The 27763-nt window shown below is 35.8% G+C and overlaps 5 protein-coding genes across 8 annotated transcripts in view; 3 read left to right on the plus strand and 2 right to left on the minus strand.

Moving 5' to 3' along the window:
* Window positions 1-1303, minus strand: part of LOC126378104 (heterogeneous nuclear ribonucleoprotein L) — a 506263-nt gene extending 504960 nt beyond the window's left edge. For both annotated transcript variants that reach the window (XM_050026273.1, XM_050026272.1), the window contains exon 1: window positions 1159-1303. In XM_050026273.1, the coding sequence (XP_049882230.1) occupies window positions 1159-1221 (63 nt within the window). In that variant the 5' untranslated portion in view covers window positions 1222-1303. The remainder of the gene's footprint in view (window positions 1-1158) is intronic.
* A 326-nt stretch (window positions 1304-1629) lies between these two features.
* Window positions 1630-3850, plus strand: LOC126378155 (transcriptional repressor CTCF-like). Its single transcript, XM_050026345.1, has 3 exons — window positions 1630-1834; window positions 2252-2347; window positions 2825-3850. Exons 1-3 carry the CDS (start codon window positions 1688-1690, stop codon window positions 3560-3562), a joined length of 981 nt encoding a protein of 326 aa, XP_049882302.1. The 5' UTR covers window positions 1630-1687; the 3' UTR covers window positions 3563-3850.
* Window positions 3430-5856, minus strand: LOC126378204 (adrenodoxin-like protein 1, mitochondrial). The gene is made up of 5 exons (XM_050026425.1): window positions 5644-5856; window positions 5522-5573; window positions 5341-5447; window positions 4690-4830; window positions 3430-4238 (listed from the first exon to the last, which is right to left on the minus strand). The coding sequence occupies exons 1-5, from the start codon at window positions 5741-5743 to the stop codon at window positions 4135-4137; spliced, it is 504 nt and encodes a 167-aa protein (XP_049882382.1). The 5' UTR covers window positions 5744-5856; the 3' UTR covers window positions 3430-4134.
* Window positions 5857-7621: 1765 nt separating this feature from the next.
* On the plus strand, window positions 7622-11864 carry LOC126378071 (zinc finger protein 845-like). Its single transcript, XM_050026203.1, has 3 exons — window positions 7622-7841; window positions 8968-9258; window positions 9853-11864. Exons 2-3 carry the CDS (start codon window positions 8983-8985, stop codon window positions 11827-11829), a joined length of 2253 nt encoding a protein of 750 aa, XP_049882160.1. The 5' UTR covers window positions 7622-7841; window positions 8968-8982; the 3' UTR covers window positions 11830-11864.
* Window positions 11865-12510: 646 nt separating this feature from the next.
* LOC126378122 (F-box only protein 28) lies at window positions 12511-25980 on the plus strand. 3 transcript variants are annotated; one of them, XM_050026304.1, is made up of 9 exons: window positions 12511-12750; window positions 17876-18003; window positions 18866-18986; window positions 19337-19523; window positions 19790-19911; window positions 20570-20657; window positions 21091-21180; window positions 22066-22179; window positions 23135-25980. In XM_050026304.1, the coding sequence occupies exons 1-9, from the start codon at window positions 12667-12669 to the stop codon at window positions 23491-23493; spliced, it is 1293 nt and encodes a 430-aa protein (XP_049882261.1). In that variant the 5' UTR covers window positions 12511-12666; the 3' UTR covers window positions 23494-25980. The 3 variants fall into 3 exon arrangements, with proteins under 3 accessions (XP_049882261.1, XP_049882262.1, XP_049882263.1); XM_050026305.1 differs by having other exon boundaries at window positions 22069-22179; XM_050026306.1 differs by having other exon boundaries at window positions 19793-19911.
* Window positions 25981-27763: the final 1783 nt, after the last annotated feature.

Genomic DNA, 27763 nt, shown 5'->3' on the forward strand with positions numbered 1-27763 from the left:
TTTTTAACGTTGTTAACAATAATGAAGTTTATTAGTTCGAAATTACCTTTTATATGACCACTCTTAATGGCAAGGTTTGAATTTTGTTATCTTATCAACCAAACCAAAACACACAAAGTGGATATTATAGATAAACAGAAATGTTGAATGATATTTTTTATCATCAAGCATCGTAAGCAGTACCTATTATCTACAGTAAAAGGGCTCTCGTGAATGTCTTTGTATAACTTGCATTTTATTAGGAACCTATCTAGTAGGCTGTAGGTAACCTACATTAAATTATTTTCTTTCTTTCGATTGTAGGTACCTACGATAGGTTTACGGTTTTTCCTTATTTATTTCCATTAGATAGGTACCTATATTTTTTAAGTCGTTTATTTTATTCAACCTTTTTTTTTAATGTATTCCGTGACTGTTCGTCTGATAGGCAATTTTTGTAATAAAATATGGCCACAGGATATTTTAGCCAATAAACACTAGAATGTTTGTCATCGTAGGTAAGTATTCTATATTATGGTAGAAAATGCTGGAAATATCTAAACTTTTTAGAAACTTTTTTGGACACCTGTTCTAATAAAATAAAAGATAAAAGCCCCTTAATCGGGTCAACGACTACTCAAGCTTCGGCTTCACAATTTTAAATATAGGCACTAAAATTATCTCCACCGCAGAATCCTATTGTTACCGGATAGTGAAATAGGCATGCCGTGGTGCCGGCCAGCCGAACTAATGACCGAGCTATGTCAATCACAATAATTGACAGTGTCTCCCACAGCTATTTTCGTATACTCAACCTTTACGCCAAGTCGCGTGGCTGCAACGTTAATTTCCACGCTCAAGCACATTTAAAAAAATTGAAATCCAACTGGCAACTTGCAAAATTAAGAAAAAACCTCTCGTGTCAATAGAACGAACGTAACCTCAAACTCGGAAAATCAACATCGTAACGTGGATGCGCGACTGCAAAATACATTTTAATTTATCCAATTATTAACTGTCTAAGTTCATTATCGTACTCGGACGGGATGCCACATGAAATATGTAAGCGTTTCGTGACTACAAAGCAAAACATGAAAGGGGTACTGTATAAAAACACGGCCATTTTCGTACTAGGCAACGTAAGGAGTGTGACGATTGTGTGCAGAGTTGGGAACTTACCCTTTCCACGTCGAGGTCGGTTCCTGTACACAGTCTCTTGCCACCACTACCGTTGTAAGCCATTGTGCACCACAAAACAAAACACAAATCACACCGAAACGCGCTTTGTCACTACCGCGAGCGAGTATACCACCTCTCACGACGATCGCGGGCAGACTGATTGACCGAATGGAAATGAAACTGCTCTTGAACGAATGACGGAGCGGAGACGCTGCGCATGTTGACTTTTTGCAACATTGTTGCTATTTTCAAATACGACTTCTTTTATTTTTTCCCTTAGAGTTTAAGATATAATTCTAAAAAAAAAATAATAAAACAACCTTGCTCAAAATCATCGATCTTTAACAAATAAAATACTAATAATTACTTTAGTTTTTTTACTTCTATATATCTTTTAAGAATTATCAGAATCGAAACGTTTTCTACGGGTCATTGACCGATAACTGTCATCGCCATTCAGTAACCTAACCAGCTGATTTGTTGTTTATAATTTGAATAAATATTTTTCCTTTGCCTTTTATTATTTATAATGGAAAATGACTTGGAAGAGGTAGAAATAAAGATAGAATACAATGAGTCGTTTGAGACTGATCCTTTAAGTGAAGATTCTAGAAGAAAAGAGGTTATAACCTCTGATTTGGACGACAGTTGTTTACCGGATGCATTTAATAGTCCGGTAAGTACAGTTATATTAACAACTCTGGTACAGTTAAGTTCAATAATTCACGCGCGTAATCCTGTTGTGGTAGGCAGTCACAAGTCGGAAAACAGAAAAGTTGGATAAATGCTTGATATTGACTCTTAAGTAGCTCTTTATACTAGGTGTGATACCTACCTTAGTCAACATTATACAACATACCTAGGAACTAAGAATATAATAAACCCCATATAACATATAAGATCACCTTATATGTTACATGATATGGGTGTACTATATAATTAATTGCTCTTACTTTAAGATTTGTATAATATATTTCTAGTGAACTATTGTATTGGGATAGTCTTGTAAAGATAGTTCTAGAACATTGATAAATAAATAAATAATGTAACAGAAGTATTTTTCCAGTGTTTTAAAAGTAATGTTTTATTTCAGGAGGTGTATAATCCAGTTATAGATAATGTCCACTGTGACACCCTTCACAATGATTACCTTAAAGATATTATTGCAGGAGAAAATACGGATGGAATGGTAATGATGATTATATATAATAATATTATTTTTAATGTTCCTGTTTGATGGTATAATATTGTGAAATCAGAACATGTTTTCTTATTATACATTTATTTCATCATCTCCCTAGCATTATCCCATTTTTCACAACTTCAAGAAAAACTATGAGAGGTCCAGTTTTTTTATAAAAGTGACTGCCCGTTTGACCTTCCAACCACAGGTTTCGGTCACATACCTCTGCAAAACACTGAGCTGAGCATGTGATAGTTATTCATCATTATATGCATTATTCATATATTCCTGTGAATTCCACAAAGTAGGTAATGATGCAACGAAATACATAGATGGTAACTTGTAATTCTTGAGTATTATGATGAAATTAAGTTGAGTAGTTGTATAATGGTTCATAGTTACAGCATTTCTTTTGTGTAAGTAGTTGTATGAGCTGTTATTTAAACAATGTTCATTTTAAATAATATGCTTATTTGCTTTCAGCATCAAGAACACGAAACAACATGGTACAAATGCGTTGACTCATCGGGAAGATTTCTATGCCGTTTCTGTGATCTGTCATACTCAACAGTGCAGACTGTACGGCACCACATCAAAACTAAACACCCTAAAAATGCCACATATTTAAAAAACATTATAATAAACAATAAAAGAAATAAGAAACTAAAATGCCACATTTGTAACACTAGATTTAAAGTAATCAACGAATTACAAATGCATGTTACACAGAAACATAACTTAGAAAGTATACAGACTTCTTGTAACCATTGTGACGCAACCTTTAATAATGGAAAGGAAATGTTAGATCATCTGTATTTAAAACATCAAAAACTAAAAAATAAATTCTTTTCGTGCACAATTTGTGGGTACCGAACTTCAAAAAAATCACATTTCCATCAACATGAAAATACACATGTAAAAATAAAAAGTTATAAGTGCCAGTATTGCGATTATGAAACCAACTACTTACCTAACTTAACCATACACACAAGAATTCATACAAATGATAAACCATATTTTTGTGATTATGACGGTTGCAATTACCGTTGTGCAGCCAAATCGGCCTTGAGAAGTCACAGATTGAAACATTTTCAAGAAGAAAATATGCTTTATTGTGATAAATGTAGTTATAAAACTGTTTATAAACAATCTTTAAAGAAGCACATTGACAGCCATTTGAGGAATTCTATGACTACAAAGCTGATGCTTGATGGTAACTGACATCAAAAAGTTGACCGCAAACTTTTGACAAAAATTGTTTGGATTTTTTGTTTCTTTGTGATGAGAAACTTATCACTATAATGATGTTATGATAAGATATAAATATGATAAACTAGATGATAATGAAGATAATTATGTAGCACAGGTACAATAAGAACTTTCTTGACATAGGAGAAATATTTTGCTATAAGTAATCATTATTGTTATAACCGTAAATGAAATTAAGATGACTTGTGATTATGATGATGATGAGACTGATGAATATTTAAATTAAAAAACTTAAGCCTATTTATTTCTTTAATTTCTTTTTGTTCTTTTGTACATTTATACAACTGACACTAAAACTAAAAAGATTTCTTAGCTATGTTATATAATCATTATATACAATAAAAACAATTGTACTTGATAATATTCGTCAAACTACTTTAGTAGTTTGGGAATTACTGTATTTCATACAATATTTTTTTTATTTAAAAAGCACAGAGAAGGAAGTACAATCTCTATTAAAAAAAATAATAATAAACTTAACATGTTCTGGAACTGTTACGGTAGACTATTCACAAATCATTCTTTCAATGTGGTGTCGGTTTGTGGCCATCTACATAAAAGTTTCTTGTAGCTTTTGGTAATTCTAATTCTATACCTTCTAGCTCTTTGGTTAATGTAATTTGGCAACCTGAAACAAAAAAAAAACTGTCTTAACATTTCCAAAACTTTTCATTCAGTTTTCTTCCATTTCACACTACAACACTTTTAAACACCACCTCATGTGGGCCTAACAGGAAGCTTGATGAAGCAAGTGTACTTAGTTCATGTTGCAACAGAGGTACCTCTAATTGGGAATATAATTGTGAGCTTACATTGTCGAAATTGTCATAATAACATATAGTTAATAATAAAATAATAACTGTTTTTTTATTTTAAAATAACACACTTGTGATAAACAGCCCATTTTTGTTATAGCTTGATAGGGATTCCCTTTAAGTTGTAATATTTTCATAGAAGTCTTCAGTTCATTATACTCCCCTTATCAATTAGGACACCAATTTTGAAGAATCTTCACTTGGAAAGCATTTTATATAAGAAATAGTGTGATTATTATAAAAGTAAAATTTAAAGGTACAAACCTAATCTAGAATTTTCTTTCAAAAATGGTGCCATATCTAGCAGGTCGTCTTCTTTCTCCTCAGAAGGAGGCAGTTTGTCTATGTATTTGTGGTGTACATATACATGGCATGTGGTACATGCTAGAGATGCTTCGCACGCTCCTGAAAATTAAAGTTTTTTTTTGGTTAATAAAAATAATGCAAAGCCACAATCAATACTTTAAACAACTGAGGTAGCAAACAGGCTGAAACCTGTTTTAGTTTTACAATTATAGCAAGAGGACAACCTAGTCAAGGGTCTGTATTATTTGAATAAAAATATACATCATCAATAACCATAGTCAAATCATACTCCTTATTAAAATTATATTCTTAATTAAACAGACAGCTATGTATATACCTACTATACACCTTTGCCTACCCCTTCGGGAATACTTAGCAATGTTCACAATTCATAAAGTTCACAATTCTTTATGTTCACAATTCCATAAAACAGGATAGGTAAAATAAAATTCATTTTTTTAATCAACTTCAACTAGCTTTGCATTTTCTAATTTACTTTCACCAGTCATCTAGCCTATTAATGTTATTGGATATTAAGAGTAACATATACTTCCCTTGTACTTTTTTGTAAGTTAATAAACATAAATTAATTATTTAAGTGAAACATACCTTCCATTTCAATACCATATCTGTGAGCCAAATATAAAGCGTTATCTCCGACTTTACCTCTCACAGGGGTTCTCTTGCCATCTTTATCAATATATACTACATTTACACTGAAAATAAATGCATAGTTAAAGAATAAGATAACCCAAAAGATTGTTTTTAACGCCAGCTAAATATGACTTACACTTCATCTTCTGATTTAGGATCTTGCCATTCGTATTCTCCATGTCTTAATACTGTAAATACAGTAAAAAGTTAGCCAAATTACATTAAAAGGCAATATAAAATTAGTCAAAACAAACTAACCTCCTGTGATATTTATATTTCTTGTTTGTAATAGAAATGAGGCTTTATGTAGCCTCAAACTCTGTTTGATTGGAAACCGTTTTACTAAATTATGGAACATTATGTAATTAAATGCGCATTTTATGCATAAAAGTATCTATAACGATTTGTTTGGTTATAAAATTATCGCAAATTCGTAATAAGATTTCTCGACAGCAAAATGAACGAAGTAATTGATTGAATGAATGAGTGAATGAGCTATGTCCGAATACACAAAAAGATTATTTAATGAAATTAAAAAAAAATCAGGTACCTATAGTGTACGTGTATCCGAATCGCTTGTTTTCTAATGTTGCCATTTAAAATTAACACCTTGACTAGAGGGCAAATTCTCGAAAGATATTTGAAGAAAAGGCGTTATGATATTTTAACTTGAACTTATATTCAATCCAAAAATGTTTACTTATTATGTCTTAGTTTAATTAGTGGCCTGCTTCTTAAACGGGGAGCGCCGGTTCGAACCCAGGTATCTGACTTGTACCAATGAGTTATTAATTTATTCTAAGTGCAGCTCTCACTGACACAGCTGGCTCGACCATTCTAGACGGCGACACGGCTCATTACGTTGGTATAACAGAAAGCTCGTGTGAGGTGTAGGTTCTAAGTTCATATTGCGATGGATATACCTTTGACTACCCCAATTGCGATATAATCATGAATTTTTTTATGTGCAGTGATCGGGATAGGTGGTGCCATTTGCGATCAATAACCCTGAATGTTGTGGTTAATGTGGATATGACTACGAGAGTTTTGAGATTTTGTGATAACGTTACGTCGTTATAAAAAAAGTTATAATATTGTCTTCTCATATTAAATAATAAAAGTAATCTATTTCAGATGTCATAAGTCCTATCCTACTAATATTATAATTGTGAAAGTTTGTAGATTCAGACAAACTGTTAAGACAAAAATACCTACATAAATAAATAATAATAAACAAAAACAAGACAAATACTTGTATAACATAGTAATTAGTTAAATAATTTACAAAATAAAAAAGTATAATATAAAAAGAAATATTGTGTATATCCATGTGAAGACAAATGTCGCGAATGGATTACCTATCCCGATAATCCCGATCACTTACGTAAAATTGATTTTCTGCAAGTTTATTGTCGATATTTAAATCACATTACAGAAAGAACTTGATTTTCAATCGTTTCTCGGATTACAGAGTAGACCTACAGGACTGATTATTAGTAATTATTTGAAAAATGATTGTGTCGATCCATCTACACGAATCACAGACAAAAGGTGCGTTTGCCACACGTTTGACAGGACAGTTGTTTTGCGGTTGAGAAACATCCGACAAAATGGCTAAAATTAAAAATTACTTAACTATTATTTAAAAAATATACAGAAATAAACTATAGAAGTGAGATTATTTAAATAATCAGGTCCAAAATTGACCAGGTTTGAGCTAACTGCGCATAAAATTAATGCGTTAATTTTTAACTCGTTAGTAGCGGATTTGCAGAAATTGTAGTCTTTTCAGCACCTACCAGTAGCCTCTTTTTCAGCATCGTTGTTATGGACTACCTAATGAATTTATTGGCGACGTAGTGGTGACGTAAGTGATTTAGAAAGATTATCGTAATATAATGCAGTGCAATGTGGCTTGCTATAATACCAAACTGTGCGCGAGCGAGTCTTTACTACAAATTATACAGGGTATGCGGCAGAAAGCCCGCGCCGCCAATATATCAGAGTGGACTGAACTTAACTTTATTTTCTGGATGAATGTACTCTTTGAGGATTCAACCTCTAAATTTCTAATAGTTCACAGAAATAATTCGATTTAAGAATTTTTGCACTATCATATCGGCGCGACGACAGAACCAACGACGACGACACCGACAGATTTACATTAACTTAATATAAATTTTAGGGAAATCACAATTAACATGGCAACACAAATTAAATGTCATTTTTTCGTAATGGAAATGGAACGTCAATAATCGCAAAAAATGGCCATTTTGATAATTTTCTATAATGAATAAAATATTAAAAAATAATGATCTTTTCCTAGATATTTTATATAATTATAAGTATTACGTCTAAAATAGTCTCCGTTATAGTTGTGAACATGTTTTAGTTGTTAAGGTTGATAAACTTTGTTGTTGTGAATGTTAGAAACGATTTTGTGTAGAAGATAAGCGGTAAGTTTTTGACGGAATGACGTGTATTTCGTAATTTAATCCTTATAATTTGCAATGTATATATGTATATCTATATCTAATGAACTGCCTTATATAGTTTTTATGGGTAAAAACTATAAAGTCACCATAAATAATAGAATAGTGCAGGAATTTTCCTTGTAGGTATTGCAAATATAAAAATGAGATACAAAATATTTGCCACTTTTAACATTTGACATTTTTACCTACTTACCTATTTTTTGTATTATTCAAAAAAAGTATTTTTACTGGATTCCTGTCTTAATCTTCAACATTATATCTTATTTAGCATAGCATGATCAGAATGACAGCAGGACAGAGATATAGTGCATTCTCTAGTGCGAAAGAGAGGAGGGAGATGTTTCCTTCACATTGAAAGTATATAGCTCCTTACAAAACATATATCATGAAATGTTAAATATGGTATAATATGTTACTTACACAATATTTGACTTACATTTACACTTAGTTACAATCATGAATTATATCTATTTTACCCTAACCTAACCCAAGATCAAAGTTCCTATCTAATTAAATTAAATGCACCTATCTCAAATAATTACCCGTGACTTTCCAATTGAATGATTCTTTTAAACACGACAACTTACGAAGTTGAAGAAGAATAATGTTTGAATAGTAAATTGGCAAAAGGAATTTATGTTCTGTTAAAGTTATTTCAGTCTAGTTGCATCATGGAATAAATATTTTGTGAATACCATTTTTTTAATTTTATTTGTGTTCCATTTATTATAAATTATTGGTAACATATTATATTCTGACTAGGTATGATAAGCTGCAAAAGTCCAATCAGTTTCTTGCAAAGTAATAAATTAACTGGTTGCACTTTAGCCCTCCTGGTTACATGTTGCTTCTGTAATAGACCAAAAACACCTACAAAAACATATATTTTATAATTACAACAACTAATGGTTCATAATTTCAGCACTGTTTACAAATAATTTGCTGAGCTCAGTGACTGAACTTTTGCTCTTTGATTGTACTTGTCAGAATATAATTTCTGACAACTAGTCGGAATGTAATCTTTTAACTAAGTAGCTTTGCAGAATCAATCTCATTTAAATAACTTTATATCATTTGTCTATTCCAGTGTCATACACTTAAAATGTCTACAAAAGAAAGTTTGGAATTAAAAGCAAACATCGAAGTCAAACCCGACCGAAAAGATCCAACATCATTCCTGCCAGAGGAACCAATGTGCTATGAAATCAAAAAGAAAAAAAAGAAGAAAAAGAAAAAACAAGAGGATGATCCATTCAAGGATATTGAAGAAAAAGCTCTGTTTACGGAGAGGATCATTTTACCTGAAATTGAAAGTAGTTTAGATCCAGAAGTTTCGATTAAAGTAGAAAACATTGAGGTTGAGTTGGATTTTAATGATGTAAGTAATTATCAATAGTTGATAATTATTTGTAGGAACTGTATTATTTGCCATTAAGTTTTTTTTTACTTGAAAAGAAATGCTTTATTTTAGAAATAATGGTTTGCTTTAATTTATAATGAAAAACAAAAAGACTAGGCATCCACCACAGGCTTCGTCAAAAATGCTTCAAAACTAAGTTTTTTGTATTATTTTGTGAGAGGCTTATCGGTGTCGTATTGCCTATTGCCTCCCGTGTGAGTCTAAATCAGCTGAGCTAGTACCCCTTAGATTTTATCTACCTATCATTAGTAATATTTCTTTTTACAGTTTTCATTGGCCAGAAAATGGTGTTGTGGATTTTGTTGAATTACAATTGAGTTGCTTTTAATTTTTTACAGTTAATACCAAAAGAGAAATCAAGAAAATTACGAAAAAATCGTAGCTTTAGTGAGGTGGTTCCATATTGCTTTTTCTTTATTTTTACTGTAGTAGACACAATTTAAATTTATTTAACTTTAATCTTTCTTGTATTTATGTTTAGCTGTCCCTCCCACGTAAAGTAAGTGGTTACTTTTAGAATCCCTAATTAAAGTGTCATTTTTCAAATTCCAGTTTACAAATAATGGTGATTTGCTCGTTCAGCCACAAAGTGATGACAGTCAGGAACCGCAAGTAAAAATCGAACCACAAAACCATGAAGCAGTTCTACTAACCTTTGAAAGTATTATCAATGACAAACCAGTCATAGAAATCAACAAAAATATTGTCGAGTCATCAGCCAGCCATATGTGCAAAATCTGCCATCTAGTCTTTCAAAGTAACAAAACATTGCTTATGCATCAGAAGAGAAAGCACAAAATCTTTCGAAGATCTTTTATCCATGTATGTGATACTTGTGGAATGTCGTACGATCAAAAGAACAGTTTAGCTGCTCATATTAAAAGAAAGCATGGTCCAGATGCCAATGAAGATAACGAAGAAAGGGTCTGTGAGGTTTGTGCGTTGGTCTTCAAAGGTATGACGCGACTTAGGATGCATATGAGAAGGAAGCATGGTGCTTTTGAGGACTCCTTCAAACATGTTTGTGAAGACTGTGGCTTAGCTTATGACAAGTACAGAAGTCTTATAGTTCATAGGCAAAGGAAGCATTTGGTGGTGAAAAAACCGGTTTTAGACCAATGGTTCAGCTGTCCATTTTGCCCGAAAATATTTAATAAGAGAGAGACGTACGCGAGACATGTCCAAAGAAAACATAAAATCAGTGATGATGCTGTACCACAGAGCACTGATGAATTCTTCTCTAGCTTCAAGAATGAAGCTGGAGAAATAACCTGTAAGCAATGCCCTCTAGTCTTTTCGTCTATAAACTTCCTAAAACTACACATGAGACGGAAACATAATGCTTTAAAAGAGGACTTCAGGTTGAAATGTCGCATTTGCAATCTATCGTATGACAAAATAGAAAGCCTCAAACGGCATGTTAGAAGAAAACACGATCAGGGATCATACTGCAACGTGTGCAATAAGCAGTTTGGTGACAGGGAGCTGTACTTAAATCATTCCCACGTGAAAATAATTAAAGAATGCTCCATTTGTGGGCTGATTTTCTCAACGCAAGGTGGCTTGGCGAAGCACTTGCGAGGTACGCACAAAATAGAGAGCCCTAAAGTAGCATTTTGCAATATTTGCAATGAAGGATTCTATGACAAACGTCAGTTAAAACCGCATTTATTAAGAGTTCACTATAAAGTGTCGTATACCTGTAGATATTGCAAGAAGGTTTTCAAAGCTAAAGAGAGTTACAGAAGGCATGTTTTATTTAAGCATCCATCCAAACCAAACTTGCCCGTTGAGCTGCAGACATGTGATCAATGTTCGGAGACTTTTAAAGATGAATTTGAACTCTGCAAACATGTTAATGTGGTGCATAGAGATTTGAAAATAAAACCTTTAGTAAAAGTTGAAGAAGATGATAACCAATTCCAATGTACGAAGTGCAAAGAAATGTACCCTACTTGGGATCAATTAAGGTCCCATTACGAACAAAATCACTTCACTCAGACAACGTCTCAATGCCAGATTTGTGGGGAAATATTCCCTGAGAACGAATTACAGAAGCATATAAAACAAAGTCACACAAAGAATGAAGAGCTCCAGTGTAGATTTTGTGAATTTAGAACAAATGTGAAAGTCAGTATGACACAACATATGCTTAGGCATAAGGATGCTACAACATTACACTGTGATTTCCCAGGTTGTCGGTATAAAACCTTTTATGTTAGTGCCATAGAGAAACATAAGAGGAAACATTTAGACCAGGGTGTTAGACTGCATTGTAGCCAATGTATGTTTCAAACTATGAATAAATATATATTGAAATATCACGAGGAAGCTCATATGACGGGCAAAAAGCGTTATGTCTGTGATCAATGTGACTATGCGACTACTCTACCCGCAAATTTAGTTCAGCACAAATATAAGCATTCGTCAGAAAAACGATTTAAATGTGAAGTGTGTCCGTTCGCCACGAAATATAACACGTCTTTACGTTTCCACGTCAAAAAGAAACACTGTGATTTACCAACATAATTAGTTTTGTCGTTTATTAAAAATATTTGGTGTTATGTACTTTCGTTTTATTTCTTTTCGAGTTTTTGACTAGACATACAGTGTTCCTGTCATGAGGGTAGTTAATATGATGGCTCTAGTTACATGATAGAAAAAGTAAACTTCGTTATTTCTTTTATCAACTAAGAATGGGTGCTTTCAAGGCCAGAGTGAACAGGCACCTTAATATTTGAACGCTAAAAGTGTGTCGGGGTGAGAGCCTTCAGCGCTCCCCATTTGTCCGGCCAAGTAGTTAATGCCATTTGCGGCAAACTACGTACTACAATAAGTTACGGCCAAAAAAAGGTAAAAGCGCGAGTTATGAATTATAATTATGGTACAGCGCCATCTGTGAGATAATAACGGAAAGCTTGCAATAGTTTTATCGCTATCAAAAAAATGGCAGTGAAAATGCACGAGTATATGTTTTTATGACAGAATTTTAACTAAAGTTCCTTATCAAAAGGTGTCATATTCGATTTTTTTCTCTCTTCCTTATTACCGTGGTCAAAAAACATACAAAACAAAGCGCATTATTGCAACATGAATGCCGTAATGTCAAACATGTCAAAGTTTTGTTTGTTGCTCTTTCGCTCTTTCTGTGATATTCTTAAGTGCGAAGGAGAGAAGTAAACAAAGATATTAAACGATCATTCGTGCGTTCGTTCGTCGAACCGAAAAGAAACATCGGGAAAGAAAAGTACCTAACTAACCTACTGTTATTTGAAATCTGTAAACATTGTGGTTTTATTCGTGTTATCTAATTTTCCATGTGGTGAACTGTGTTTTAATCGTCAAGGAGTTGGGCGCGTTGGAAAAATGGATTTGTTACACCTGCCTGTGGTCATGATAGAAAACATATTTTCGTTTCTATCTTACGACGAAATCGCAAAGAATCGCCTGGTATGTTGGGACTCCTAGTTTTATTTATAGAAATGACTGTTTTTCACGCCTACTCCCTTGCAGAGGTCCTTTTTGTGGAAAATTGTTTTCATTCGAGTACGTTCGACGTGCATTTTCTAATTATAGATAGAATATTTATGGTTCGTTTGTTCTAGAAATAATTCCCATTTGTAGGATGCACTATCGTACGTAATGTGGTCAATATTGAATCATTATGCGACCGTTGTTTACATTTTCTGGAATGTTTACAGCTAAGCAAGATCAATGTGAAATACATTTGGATTTACGATAAATAAGATGATAAATATCCAACATTGATTATCATAATGCTGTAGTGTTTATTGTTCAAAATCTGTTTTATTAAATTAATAATGTTTTTTAAATAACATCTAGAATGGGTTAGACTTAGGGCAAAAAGAGAAATATGAAAAAGCCACTAAGCTCTTATAAGGTACATAATGCATTTTTAATTGATAATAATTCATTTTTAATGTTTATTTGTATGATGTTTGCCTCACCTTCTATTAGGTACTTAGGATAGGAGTGGGTTTATATACTATACACCTCTGTCTACCCCCTTGGGGATACAGATGCAACCCTATGCTGTAGTTTGGATCGCCGTGGTGGAGTATGCTCTCTCTACTCCTTTTGGGTTGATTCAGACAGGGCAGCTAGCTAAGCAGTAGGATATTACCCTGGTTATGTTTGGGTATTTAGGAAAAATTAAAAACGAAATACCTAAGAAAACTTGTTAACATCGTATTATTCTTCCTTTTCATTCATCACAATTCGCAATGATTACCTAATTCCCTAAAAACCTTTTTATTTTTGGAATTTTATGGCCTGGTTAGTTAGTTAGAGGTTACATAGACCTTTAGCCCAAAGATTCTCTAAAAACCTTATTCCCCAAACATCTCAATTCTCGTAATAGCTAATTCTTCAACATACCTATCTACATCATAGTATTAATATAGTTTGTTTGTTTTCATTTACGGTGAATGCTGTGTACGCATGTAATTGGCAAGCATATATACCAAGTCTTTCTTTCTATGTATAATGTTGTCTGTAAAAGTTTAATATGTATTGCTGTATGTGTACCTAAATAAATAAATAATACATCTCATCTACAATATTTATAATACCTATTGTCACTTTTACTTTATAATATTGTCATTAGGTATTTAAGATTTATATGTAGTGTGCTTGTAATTTTGATGTGCCTTTAATAAAATAAAAAAATAAAAGTACCTAATTCTTAAAGCAAAGTTTCTTTGAATAAAAGTTCTGGAAAGATCTTAATCATCACTAATTTAGCATGCTACTTTTTAGTGAAAAATAGGGCAGTATGGTTTCCCTTTTGCCTCAGAAATAATCTTAATACACCTAATAGGGCAGTGGTTTTCTCTTGATTCTGGAATGATCTTAATATACCTAGGTAATTAGTTATTGACTTCTGTAGTTGCTTGTGAAGACGCTCAAGAGAATGAATGTCCTTGGTCACTGTAAAAATAAAAAATGGAAGATAGTCATGTTTGTTGCTTTTATTTATTTATTACAATACTTTTTTATTTAATTTAATAAAGAGCAAATTCCATTATTCGGCGGTAATGTTTTGGTAGGTATCTATGTGCCCGTTGGCAAAAGGCCTCCCCCAATCTATTCCACTCCTCTTTGCATATAGCTGTTCCAGTCCAGGTTCTGCCAGCCAGTTTGTTGCTTTGCTCCTAACAAATTAATAACAATGCATAAATCTGATTAAAGTTTAGCGACTGATTGCAGATAATAAGAAGAGAAAAAAAATGCTATTGACTTTTACAACATATTTAGTTTGCTAAGCAGCTGAGTATTATACCTACACCTTTTATTTTTCTTTACTCAGTGCAGCAGAGAATTGCACAATGAACTCATTAGTAATCATACTAGACAATACCATAAATATTAGCATACATGCATAATAATATAACAGGGTATTAGTGACATTGTAACAAATACTGAGTGGGATGATTCAACTTCTTTTTTATGCCTGCATCTGTCAGAAACGAAATTGTGAATTTACATCAAGTGGAATTTTTTAGGTCACAAAATTCATGTTTTTTTAAATTATTTTCAATTCTATAATTCTGCAATGGAATATTTCGCTTGATATTAACTCAGAGTAATGAGCTGAATTACCCCCACACTATTAATTACGATGTCATTTACACACCTTACAAGTATGTACAGGCACGTACATAAGTACTATTATTCCTTATATGGTACAGGTCAGCCATACAAGTGCGTAGTGACACCGTAACAAATACTGACTGGGATGCTCCAGCCCATGATTCTGAGTTGATATCAAACGGAATTTCCTGTCAGAAAATTCATGAAAATTTTAGTATTTTTCTAAATTATTCTGAGTTCCATACTTTTGCGACGGAACATTCCACTTGATTATTAAAACACATAATAACGGGTTCTTACCGCGTTTAAATCAGGGATATTATTATTATTATATGAGACTCCCGATATTTCGACACTGTTGCAAGTGCCATGATCACGGGATGACTGATGAGATTGGAGTAAACTTAATGTATTCCACTTGATATCAACTTACAATCAAGGTCTGAATCATCACTCAAAGTTTTCGTTACGATGTTACTAACACCCTGTATATAAGCACATACGAGTAGTTGTTCTCAGTTTTGTTATTATGAGTGATGTTGGTACAGTCATGACAATATCATGTACCGACTTTAGAACCATGTCGCACTATCATATTTGACGCCAGCGACGATTTAGACTTGTTTGCGTACATACCTATATTTGGCAAGTCTATTCTAGAAAATTGAACGAAGCATGACGTAGAAACTTTGTCGCTGATCTGTAACATAACATAGCACCATAGGGTAGGCAGAGCTGTATAATACATATGACACACTCCTCGCCAGCTATGTTTAAGAGCCACGGAGCGGGCCTCTTGCCATTAAGCGGGCATCCTGATCCATCAATGAGTTTTCTTATCTTTACCATTCACGTGTCATCACTTTTAAACGTGATAACTTTAAAACGTTTTCGACCTTGTTTATGATAATTTCAAATTAGTAAGTCATTAGTGATATCGAAGGTTCGAAACGGTTTATGTAAATAAACAGTGCGCTGGGCGGTCGGTGTTTCGAGAACTTTTCCTGCACGCTATCATGCGCTTAGTTAAACGTATTTTCTGTAGGTTTTGTTCAATCGAGATTCGATCCTGGATACTCAGTTTTTTCTTTTTTTTATAATTAGGTATATGGCTAAGGTGGATCACGCTTACCTAGCAAATGCCTAATCATTCTAGCCTTGAAGACTTCCAGATTATAACGAGTTGAAAACAGACGAAGGCAACAGTTCCAGTCCTTTGCCTTTCAACCAAACGGCCTCCGTGGTTCAGTGGTAGAGCGTTAGGCTCACGATCCGGAGGTCCCGAGTCCCTCCCCCTCCGGATCCCTGTGGGGAAATATCACAAAAAATACTTTGTGATCCCTACTTTGGTTAAGACATTACAGGCTGATCACCTGATTATCCGAAAGTACCTAAGATGATTCGTGCTTCGGAAGCCACATTGACTCCTCGTTGTCTCGGTTACTACTTGCTGATGTAAGTAAGTAGTCGTTACATGAGCCATGTCGGGCCTTTGACAGCCCAATAATAATCCTGACACAAGGGTTGAAGGTTGGTAATGCATCTCACAACCCACATGATAGAAGAAAGTGTATACATATTCTCTCTCTCTATTTAAGAGCTGCGCTCTTGTCGGTGGAGTAACCGCCATTCCTCAACACTACTACCAACAACAACAACAACACTACTAATATACAACAACACTACAACAGTACTAATATTCATATTAGTACTCGTAATTCATAATCATTTATTTGTGAAACATGTGTAACATAACAATGATCTACAATTTATTATATATATATTTTTTTAAAAGAAGTATAGCCTTTCCCGCTACTTTCCAGCTCAGACTCTAAACCACAGAATTCGACTTTATGAGATTGAATTCATGTTTGGATTGTTTGGTTTATCATATCCAGCTTACGACATCGTATCAACAGTGGCTGCAAGTTGTCTTTGATTTCTTGTGGCTCTGCCCACCCCATTGGGGATTACGGGCGTGAGTTTATGTATGTATGTATGTATGTTGGATCATAGATAATTGATATTACGTGGTTTCCAGGATTTGTGCCTGATTAATGGCAATAGGCTTGCCCACTATTTAATGAGATCAGTAGGCTCTGCACGGTAACCGCGCCGAGAGCGGCGCGAATTATATCGAGGCCTTCGACCAATAGCCGTTTGACGTCCATCTACGTAGATAGCATTCATGTCGTTTATTGGTCGAAGCGCTCAATATAATTCGGCCCGCGCGCGGCGCGGTTGTCATGCAAACCCGTCTGAGAGGTTAAAAAGGCTACATCGAAGTAATTCATTTAAAAAGCAATATTGCAATTTGACATGTAAAAGTAATTGTTTAATGCCAACAAACGTCAAATACAGTGAAACCTGGTTAAGCGAGACATCAAGGGACCTGCAATGTCGTTTCACTTATTACCCAGTGTCTCAGATATACAGGTATAAATAAATATCTGTCTGTCTCATTTACAGAGGGTTCCATTAATAAAGGTGAGAATAAAGGTTATTTCAGTTATATAGGTGCGATCATTAAATAAAATAACGTGTTATGTATTTTCCAAATAAACATCTGTATTATAGTAAAGCGAAACTAAAAATGAAGGTAATTGAAGCTCAAAATTTGTACTTACGTACTTGGAATTACGTGTGGAATTTGTGGGTAGAATAAGAATGAGTAAACAAACAATGTTATCTCAGTTACAGAGGTTATGCATATAAAATTTACTCGCTGTCTCAGTTATAGAGGTAACTATGATAAATCGAAAGAACGAATCCCAGATATAGAGGCTTACCTCGTCCCACTAACAGAGGTAATTCAGTGCCAAAGTGTTGGGACCTCAGCATGAGTTCCAGTTATGGAGGTTTCTCACTTATCCAGGTCCCACTTAACCAAGTTTCACTGCAGTATTGCTTTTTAGGTGAATTGCTTCGATTTGGCCTTTTTAGCCCCCCCTGTTCCTTCCAGGTATCGAAGGCTTTCAACGAGATATGTCAACGCATGCTGAACAGAGGTTTCCTGATGATAGAAAGGCGACATGCTCTGGCTCTTAAGAGTGTCAAAGCGCAGCTGCCGAGGAGGGAGTCGGAACGCAGGTGGGTGTAACATCAGCTCACGACAATCCCAATTGGCTATTTGACAGTAGTAACAATAAAGTATGAAGTCGAATATGGTAGTTAACGATAATTATCTAATATTTTATTATTTTTAAGATCATTTTTAAAGATTTAATAATGCGATTTTTTATCTGTGTATTACAAGACCCGAAACGCGAACGGCCATGATTGAGCTTCGTGGGACGTCACATTGTTTTTGGCGGGAACGGGACGGTTGCTTCCTTCATTGAATAATCTAAATTAATACGAAGTGGTGTTTTGTGGTTAATGATCGCATTAACTTAGTCGGAAAACATTCGCGATAGTGTTATTATATCGGAATATTCAATAAGCAAATTGTACCTATCTATACGTTGTACCTAGCTTCGTGGCAACAAGCCGCTTTATAACTCGAAAGTTTATGCGGACTTTAGAGTTAATTCGTTTGGGGTTTGGAGTAGGAGTCTGCTTCGAGTGTGGGGGCTTAGGTTTCATTATTCATCGTCATCACCTTTCATCACTTCATTAATCATCATTAAGTAAAAAATACGTCGGTATGGGCGTCGTCGTACTTACAGCGTAGCGTCCACGCTGTAAGTCCTTTGTCCTTCGAACGATCATCGTCATTCTGCCCGGATGATGGCAATAGCCTCGCCCCCTAGTACATGGGACTTGGGACTTAAACGTAGTTGCACCTGTGCCTACCCTTTCGGATGTACAAGCGTTATGATATGATTATAGGTTTAATTTTCCTTACTGGCTTCCGTTTACGACGAATCTGACAGCTGTCAAAATGGACTTCTCTCCTCAAATCATAGATATTTTTTTTCTTTTTTTTTAATGGTTGTTTTTATAATTACAGATACCACCCCCTGTCACGCCACTGCGACATCCTGACGTCGATAGAGACGCGTATATCCATGCTCAACATGACCTACGCCAAGTTTATTGATAATGGACTATGCTGCTTTATACCCGGGAAGGTGAGGACGAAATTTTTGTTTCTCTCGTGTGGGTTGTGATGTCAATGACCGACGTCATTAATCTGGTGTCAGTTTTACTATCCTTATTATTGGGCCCCCAGAGGCCCTTGACATGGCTCATGTAACGTCTACATACTTATTTTATTGCGCACTCACAAGCCACCCTCATACTTGTACCCACCACTCTCACTCACTCACACTCACCCTCAAACTCACACTCACCTACTCACTCACACCCACCCACCACTCACACTTACATTCATTTCACTTACTCACCCTCAACCTCTCACTCACTTACTCACTTGCACCCACTTACTCTCACACCCACTTACTCCCACTTTTAATTCCAGGTAATAGATGAAATCCAACGCGTCCTCCAAATAGTGGAAACCTCCAAGACTCCCCCGCGAGCTCACGAAGTGCTACAAGAGCTGCGTGATATAAGCAGCATGGCGATAGAACACTTCGACGATAAGATATCGCCTGCCTTCCGCAAGAAGCTGCAGGAAGGGACTCCGCCCCCGCCGCGGGCCACTGGTACGTGGCTATATAACACCAACTCACATAATATGACTATATTCCTTATAATATGGATTCTAAAGGATTCTGTTTTTACAGCATTCACTCTTGCTTCTTCCTCTATCTGTGTACGAATGTGTAGCTAAACAAACGCCAAGTTTTCGCCGCATTTTTGTATCAAGCGCTGTATCTACGGTAGTGGTAAATCAATGGTTGTAACTGTAAGGCCGATGATCGGCCCCTGGCTGTACAGGGAGCCACAACTGACTGTACCTGATGTTCAGCAGCTCACCTGAACCCCAGCATCATGATGCGTCAGGAGCTGCATCACCTGCGAAGACGCTCCGTGCTCAACGCCAAGCTCTCGCTCTACCTCGCTGAGCAGTTCAAGAAGTTCCATAAAAGGGTTAGTTCACTCATACTTGATTCCTGTAGGCAACTCCTAACTTTGCTTTAAGTAATACCTGTCATTTTCTTATCCGCCGAAAAGGAAAGGGACGGACGATTGACAGCAGTTAATTTTAAAATGAATGAATGAATAACCCGGGCGAATAAAATAGACACTCGCTGATATATGCAAGAAGTCTGTCAGATCATTGGCCAGTATACAATTTTGAGAGGTTCGTTAAAATTATAGATTTATGTTACTACCTATTTTATGCTCAAAAACAAAGATAAAAGATGCATATTATGTCTGTTATCCATGAAATTAGAAGGTTAATAGACGAAGGCGACATCGTACAGCGAGTTTATTTTTGGGCCTCATTGTTGACATGGATTGAAACCAAATGAGATTGTCTGTTTGTCGGACGAGATTGTCGGACGACGCTCAGTGGGTAGGCCTTCTCATCTCGTGGTATCTGGTGAAGGTCGCGGGAAGCCGCTGGATGCGGGCAGCGCAGGACCGATCGTCGTGGAGATGCTTGGGGGAGGCCTATGCCCAGCAGTTGGCGTCTTACGGCTGATGATGATGAGATTGTCTGTTGCGAGATTTTTTTCTATTGTTCACAGAAATCACATCCACATGTTGTCTTCTGACATCATGTATTTTATTGTAATTTCAGATGATGGAGTATAGAAAAATAAACGCTCGGCATAGAAGGACTATCAAGATGTTGACCAGAATGCAGAATGATCAGGACGCTACAATTGGTATGAACTCTTATCTTCTATATGGTGTGGGTTGTGAGGTGGCCAACCCGTGACCAACCCCATCAACCCTGGTGTCAGAGTTACTAATGAGCCGCCAATGGCCCCTGACATGGCTCATGTAACGAGTACTATACATCAGTAAGTAGTAACCGGGACCAACAGCTTAACGTGCCTTCCGAACAATCGCGTGATCAGCCTGTAATGTCCTAACCAAATTAGGAATCACAAAGTGATTCTCGTGGTATGTCCCGTGGTATGTGAAAGAATTTCGCATGGACAGGAGGAGGACCCGGTGGTGTAATGGTTAACACGCTCGTCCCGGCTTGACAAGAGCTCAAGTCAAGTCCCGTCCGAGTCAGAACTTTTTCGATTTTTTCTCTTTGCATGTGCTATAGAAACAGAAATCATTTAATGTACTATTGTATAATTGCAGCGGACCTGAAGAAACGTATAGAGGAGTGCGACATCAAATATAGCGAACTAACACATACCAATCAGGCGGTTGGCGGGAAGGTTATTGCAGGTAACATCATTAATTTAAGCGCCACGCTCTTGTCAGTGTAGCATTCTCCATGCTACTTTTTTAGGGAGTGGTTTCCCTCTTGCCTTCCGCGTCGCAGTACTCTGTCTAACGCGAGTGGGATGGCGTCCAGAGTAGTCTATTTCAAAGCCGTACGGTAAGAATAGGCTACTAGCCTTACAAATACAAACTTACTATTCCATCCTTATTTCAAAATTATACTAGGAATAGTTAAACCTAGTATAAGGAGAGATAATTTAAAAATTCCGTGAGCTAACGACTAAAAAGACATCTGCCAATGTCAGTCAGTTTAGGTTATTCCGAACTTAAACTAGGGTGAGGGTTGGTTTTGCGATAGTATGAGACGTTACACCAAGGTATAAGTTATTCCGAGTTTATTTGTAGAGATTTTGCTTATTATTAGGTCAAGATCGGTATAAAATGTTACACCAGATTTATTTGTAAGGTCGTAAATGTTTTTCGTCAGTTTTAGATCTGTCTTTATTTAGTAATCAGAATTTCATAATTTATCTTTGACCTAGGATATTACCAAGATACTGAACTAGTCGGTTTGTCTGTGTCTACAAATATTACCACGTATTTTTTGTATAGAAAATAAAGGTCTCACTTACTTATAATTGGTATAGAATAAGGAATAATACTACGTGTGGAACGGCCAATCTCCACTCCCCACCAGCGGCTGAGCTAGGTTTACTCCACCCCGCTCGGTCTTACTTTAGTCTTCAATCGTATGGCCGTCAGACGTCACACATGCAGATGCGCGTGTACTATAATGTCAATGTGTAGTGTTTGTGTAAAATGAGGTGGTTTGAATGAAGTGTCCGGGTCTGATAATACTATGAAATCATACTTCACGTACCTCGACAGCAGCGGCCGCTTCCGAAGCTTCGCCGTCGGCGCAGCCACTGCGTCACTTCGGCAGCCAGATCAAACTGGACCTCTCCGTGCTTCCTATCGGGACCTCTAAGAGGTCTGCCAAGCGTAAGTATACCATATTTAGTATTTCATTTTAATGTTGCCGAACTATTCTTATATCGGGTGGGGTTGTGAGGTTAAACCAACCTCATTAACCCTGGTGTCAGGGTTATTATTGAGCCGCCAAAGGCCCCTGACATGGCTCATGTAACGACTACTTACTTACATCAGTAAGTAGTAACCGAGACCAACGGCTTAACGTGCCTTCCGAAGCACGGATCATCTTACTTTCGGACAATCTGGTGATCAGCCAGTAATGTCCTAACCAAACTAGGGACCCCAATTTTTTTATGTCCACACCGGAAATCGAACGCGGGACCTTCGGATCGTGAGCCCAACGCTCAATCACTGGACCACGGATGCCGTTTAACTATACTGTCGATAGTCCTTGCCTCAGGTCCTTGCAATAGACAGATGAAATATTATTGATACAAGAAAAGCAAAACATGTTAATAAAACATGTCGTCTTCATCGTGTGGGTTGTGAGGGTGTCAGTATCATGTAACGACTATGTACTTACATTAAAAAAAAAACTAAGGCCAACGGCTTAATGTGCCTTCGGAAGGACAGATCATCTTGCTTTCGGACGATCTGCGTCCGAAGAAGATGAAGAAGATGATGTGTGGCGTGGGTTGAAAATCAGTGTTGCCCTCTGGGTAAATTTTCACTGAACCCTGGCCTTTTTTGGTGAACTGCGGCACCCATATACCTTTATGTTTTCCAACTACTTAAATATTAATGTTAATGTGTGTATATTTTAATGTTGTAAATGTATATGTGTATCGTAGATTTTACCTAAATAAACTTTTTTATTATTATTATTTTTTATTTTTATCTGGTGATCAGCCTGTAACGTCCTAACCAAACCAGGGCTCACAAAGTGATTTTTGTGATATGTCCCCACCGCGATTCGAATCTGGGACCTCTGGACCGCTTCATTTAAAACATGTTCTTTTTCCAGTACTACCCAACATGAAACCGCGCAAACCGCTGATCAAACTGCCCAGCCTGGCCCAAGACGACTCGGAACCCCTGGCAAAGGTGGCAAAACTGGACAATGTCGACAAAACCGACAAATTGGAAAAAGTGGAAAAACCTGAAAAAGTTGAAAATCCCATTCCATCAACGTCCAGTACTTCAAATACTCAAAGCCCGAAGGCGAAAACCTTGTCGACTATGGCCAAAATTCGCGGTATCACCAACGAAATACGCCAACTAAGTAATCTGTCGAAAAACTTCGAATATAAATTAAAAAGGCCAATAAGCCTCGCCACTTTGGATTTCACAGAAATCGATTGTATAAAGCAAAAGTTAGATTAGGTAAAAACTACCTTGGGGTGTTAGTAAACCAATCTCAACTTCGAGACTGCCCTCCAGATCATGTCAATGTGACAGTTCTTATACACGGTGTTAGTGACATTGTAGCGAAAACTGGGGAGTTAAAATGGCCACATCGAAGCAATTCATCTAAGAAAGCAATATTGCAATCTGACATTTGCGCATATAACAGTAAGTGCGCAAATAAATGTCAAATAGCAATATTGCTTTCTTAAAATAAATAAAAAGAACACAGTTTTTTATAAATTTTCCGACAGAAAAATCCACTTGATATCAACTCAGAACTATGGTCTGAATCATCACCCTCAGTATTTGTTACGCTGTCAATAACACCCATTTGTACTTGTATGGGCTGTTAAGGACATATAGAAATGAAAATGATTTTAAAAAATCGTGAATTTTGTGACGGAAAATTATAGGTACTTGATATTAACTCAGAATCATGGTCTGAATCATCCTCCATAACGAATACCGATCATTACGATGTCACTAACACCCTGTATAAAAACGGGCTTCGGCATGGCCTGGAGAGCAGCTGAGATTAGGTTATTAATGGTGTTGATTCCTGTAGACACCGCCTAATTTTATTTTAAGTTATACCTGTCATTTTCCTATCCGCCGAAAAGGAAAGCGACGGATAATCGACAGGTATAAATTTATGGAACACACGTCAATTTTAGGCAGGAATTTTAAAAACCCTCCCAAATTTATAATATTGGCCAATAACCCGACAGAATTATGTTGACAGCACACGCCAAACGGGTTGCAAACTAGCGAGCCTATTTTATTCGCCCGGGTTATTATTTTAAAATTTACAGTTGTCAATCATCCGTCCCTTTCCTTTTCGACGGGTAAGAAAATGACGGGTATAACTTGGAATAAAGTTAGGAGGTGTATGCAGGAATTAGGGCCAGTCACCCTTAGTCTTTATATGAAGCGATATAATTATGTTAATATTGTTATTTAGGACCTTTACTTGTGCTTTTTGGCAATTGGAGTTTAAGTTTACACGAAGCTAAGCAATGTTTATTACTCGGATATAATGAGATTTATAAGTTAAATATGACGAAGGAGTAGTTATAAAAAATGTGTATTTTAATTGGCGCGTTTTCTTTTTTATTTAAGATAAAATGTTCGAGCATGTATGAACATCGCGTATTATATTTTTATAGCAACACTAATTTAATAATTACATAAAGAGGCTATACAGGGTGTTAGTGACGTCGTAACGAAAACTTTGAGGGACGATTCAGGTCAAGACTCTGAGTTGATATCAAGTGGAATTTTTCGTCGCAAAAGTATGGAACGGAAACTAAATTAAAAAAGCATAAAAATTGTCATGAATTTTCTGACAGGAAATTCCACTTGATATCAACTCAGAATCATGGTCTGTGTAGTGTTTACATAAGTACATAAACACATCTTATTGTAATACACGTAGGTATAATTAAATATATAAATAAATATGTAATTATTATTATTAGTAACACTCAGTGTCCCACTGCAGGCATATGTAATATATTATAAAATACTTGAATCGATATAATCGATTCACATATATATTCTGTCGTCTCGGGCAATGCACTACGCGGTGGCCACAATTAAAAAGTAACCTGTACGGGTATGTACGGGGGTGGAGTGAAGACGTAGTGTGTGGCAACGAGCCGATATTTATTTATATAATTATATTGAGACCAATACACTACAGTCTGAATCACCCCCCTTAGTATTCGTTACGATGTCACTAACAACCTGTATGTATGGAGCATACTCCACTACGCTGCTCCACTGCGGGATGTTTAATATGAATAATATTATTAAGATTAAATAGTTAGGCCGTGTACAGAAAAAAAAGCTAGAAACTTATAAGCGCTTGACAGCGCTGATGACTTGCGCAGGAAAATATAAGAACGCGCGCCGATAAGCACTGAACGGTGCCGACAAGTTCCGACAAGCTTCAACACGCGCAGGTCAGCGCTGGGCGCTGCCATTTAATAGTATTTTATGCAACAGTTGTATAAGGGTCAAAAAATGCGAGTGGCGTGAGTTGCGATGTGAGCCTTGGCGAACATCGCAATAAGAGACGCCACGAGCATTTTTTGACCTAGTTATACAACGTTGCATACAATACTTTTTCTACGACGACGTAATTTTAAACGAAACACAAAAATTTTCCAATTTATTTTCCAACGTGCGGGAAAATGGCGGCAAATGTATACTTTTTTTTATAGTATATCTATGGCACCAAACAAAGTAAAGGTGCCAGTTTCCAGGTCAAAAAAAAAAAAACAACAACAATGCTTTTTTGGCGACATTATAGTACAGTTACACTTTGTAAACAATGCTTTTATAGGCCATAGAGCGTACACTTTTTCAAAGAGTTTAATTATGTATGTACTTATATTAGACTTTTTGGTTATTTAAATGCCAGATTAAAGTAGAGGAGTAGAAAAAATTAATAAACAACTGTGACAACCTGCTTCCTTTGTGTAGACCAGCGCTGTCAAGCGCCGGTAAGCGCTTATAAGTTTCCAGCTTTCTTTCTGTATACGGCCTTATCGTATACAATACATAAATGCATCTTCTAAAGGAGTTCTTCATAACACACTAATCACTAATGCGAGGGACTTTTCAGGCTAAGTTCCTCAAAAACAATATAGATGGCGTTGTACAGTCATGAGGAATATAATGTACCCACTTTAGGACTTTGTCGCACTAACATATTTGACATTTAGTGTGGTTTACAGTTTAATTTGTCAAAAAAGTTAGTGTGACATGGTACCAAAGTGTATACATATTATTGCTCGTGACCGTACATACTTGCCTTGGTTTAACCTTCTATTAATAATAATAAATAAATAAATAAATAAATATTTCATGGATAACAGACATATGCAACTTATATCTTTGCTATAAGGATTTTATAAAACAAAAAAATATCGTAAACTCAAATATTACGTAGAAATTATAGTTAGGAAGAATTTAGTTAAATACCGTAAGTAGGTATACCCATATACAGGGAGTTAGTGACATCGTAACGAATACTAAGGGGGTGAGTTAACCTCTCATATGCCGAGATACCAGACAATAGATTTTACATTGTGTCTGGTCGAGATCCGCGTTCCGGCGTTCGAAAGATTAATATCAAGTGGAATTTTCCGTCGCAAAATATCCGCCGTATGGAACGGAAAATAATTAAAAAAACACTCAAATTTTCACGAATTTTTGGACAGATCTTCCCTTTCAGTGTTCGTTACTAAGTCACTAACACTCTGTATTATATATAAGTTTGATTTTAGTTTGAGAGTTCTATCTTTTTCTTGTGCTTATTTTTAGAGTTGTCAAACAAGGATAAAGTTTTCGCCGCCTAAAACGGCATTATTGTTCAGTATACTTTTAAATAATTGTTTAGCTTCGTAGAAACTTTATAAAAAATCGGGTGCGTAGATGTGAAATTATACAATATTGAAACACATAGTAACGGGTTCTTACCGCGTTTAAAGTAGGGATATGAGATTCGATATTATGTGTTTTAATTATGATAATAACCGCGTAAACTTAAAACAATGTATATACAATATTGATGTTGTCAATTCATACCCAGTGGTTGTCAACATTTGTGACGTTCTATGATAATATTAATTTTGTCTGTTCGGAAAACGCGTGACTTACGTAGAAACACGGGTTCGATTCCCGACTCGAATTCAACTTTGAATTCAAACTCATCCACTAAATTCAACTTTGAATTCAAACTTATCCGTGGATCATAGATAATTAACATCACGAGGTTTCCAAGATTTGTGCCCGGTTAATGGCAAGCTCCTCCCTATTACATGAGACTTAAACATAGCTGGCGAGTTATGGGTGTATAATATACAGGATGTTAGTGACATCGTAACGAAAAGAGGGATGATTCAGACCATGATTCTAAGTTAATATCAAGTGGAATTTTCCGTCGCAAAAGTATGGAACTGAAAATAATTTAAAAATACTAAAAAAAAACATGAATTTTGCGACAAAATTCCACTTGTTATTAACTCAGAATCGTGGTCTGAATCATCTCTCTTAGTATTCGTTACGTTTTTACTAACATCCTGTATAATATACTGCCTACCCCTTTGGGGATACAGACGTGATGTTATGTTTTAATTTATATGAGCTTTCAAAATAGTTTCAATTTTACATATTATATACTTAACCTCGCGCCTGTCATCCCTAATGTGGTGGGCTGAGCTACAAGTAATCAGAATAC

Source organism: Pectinophora gossypiella, chromosome 25 (genome assembly GCF_024362695.1).
Source record: "Pectinophora gossypiella chromosome 25, ilPecGoss1.1, whole genome shotgun sequence".
NCBI lineage: Eukaryota > Metazoa > Arthropoda > Insecta > Lepidoptera > Gelechiidae > Pectinophora > Pectinophora gossypiella.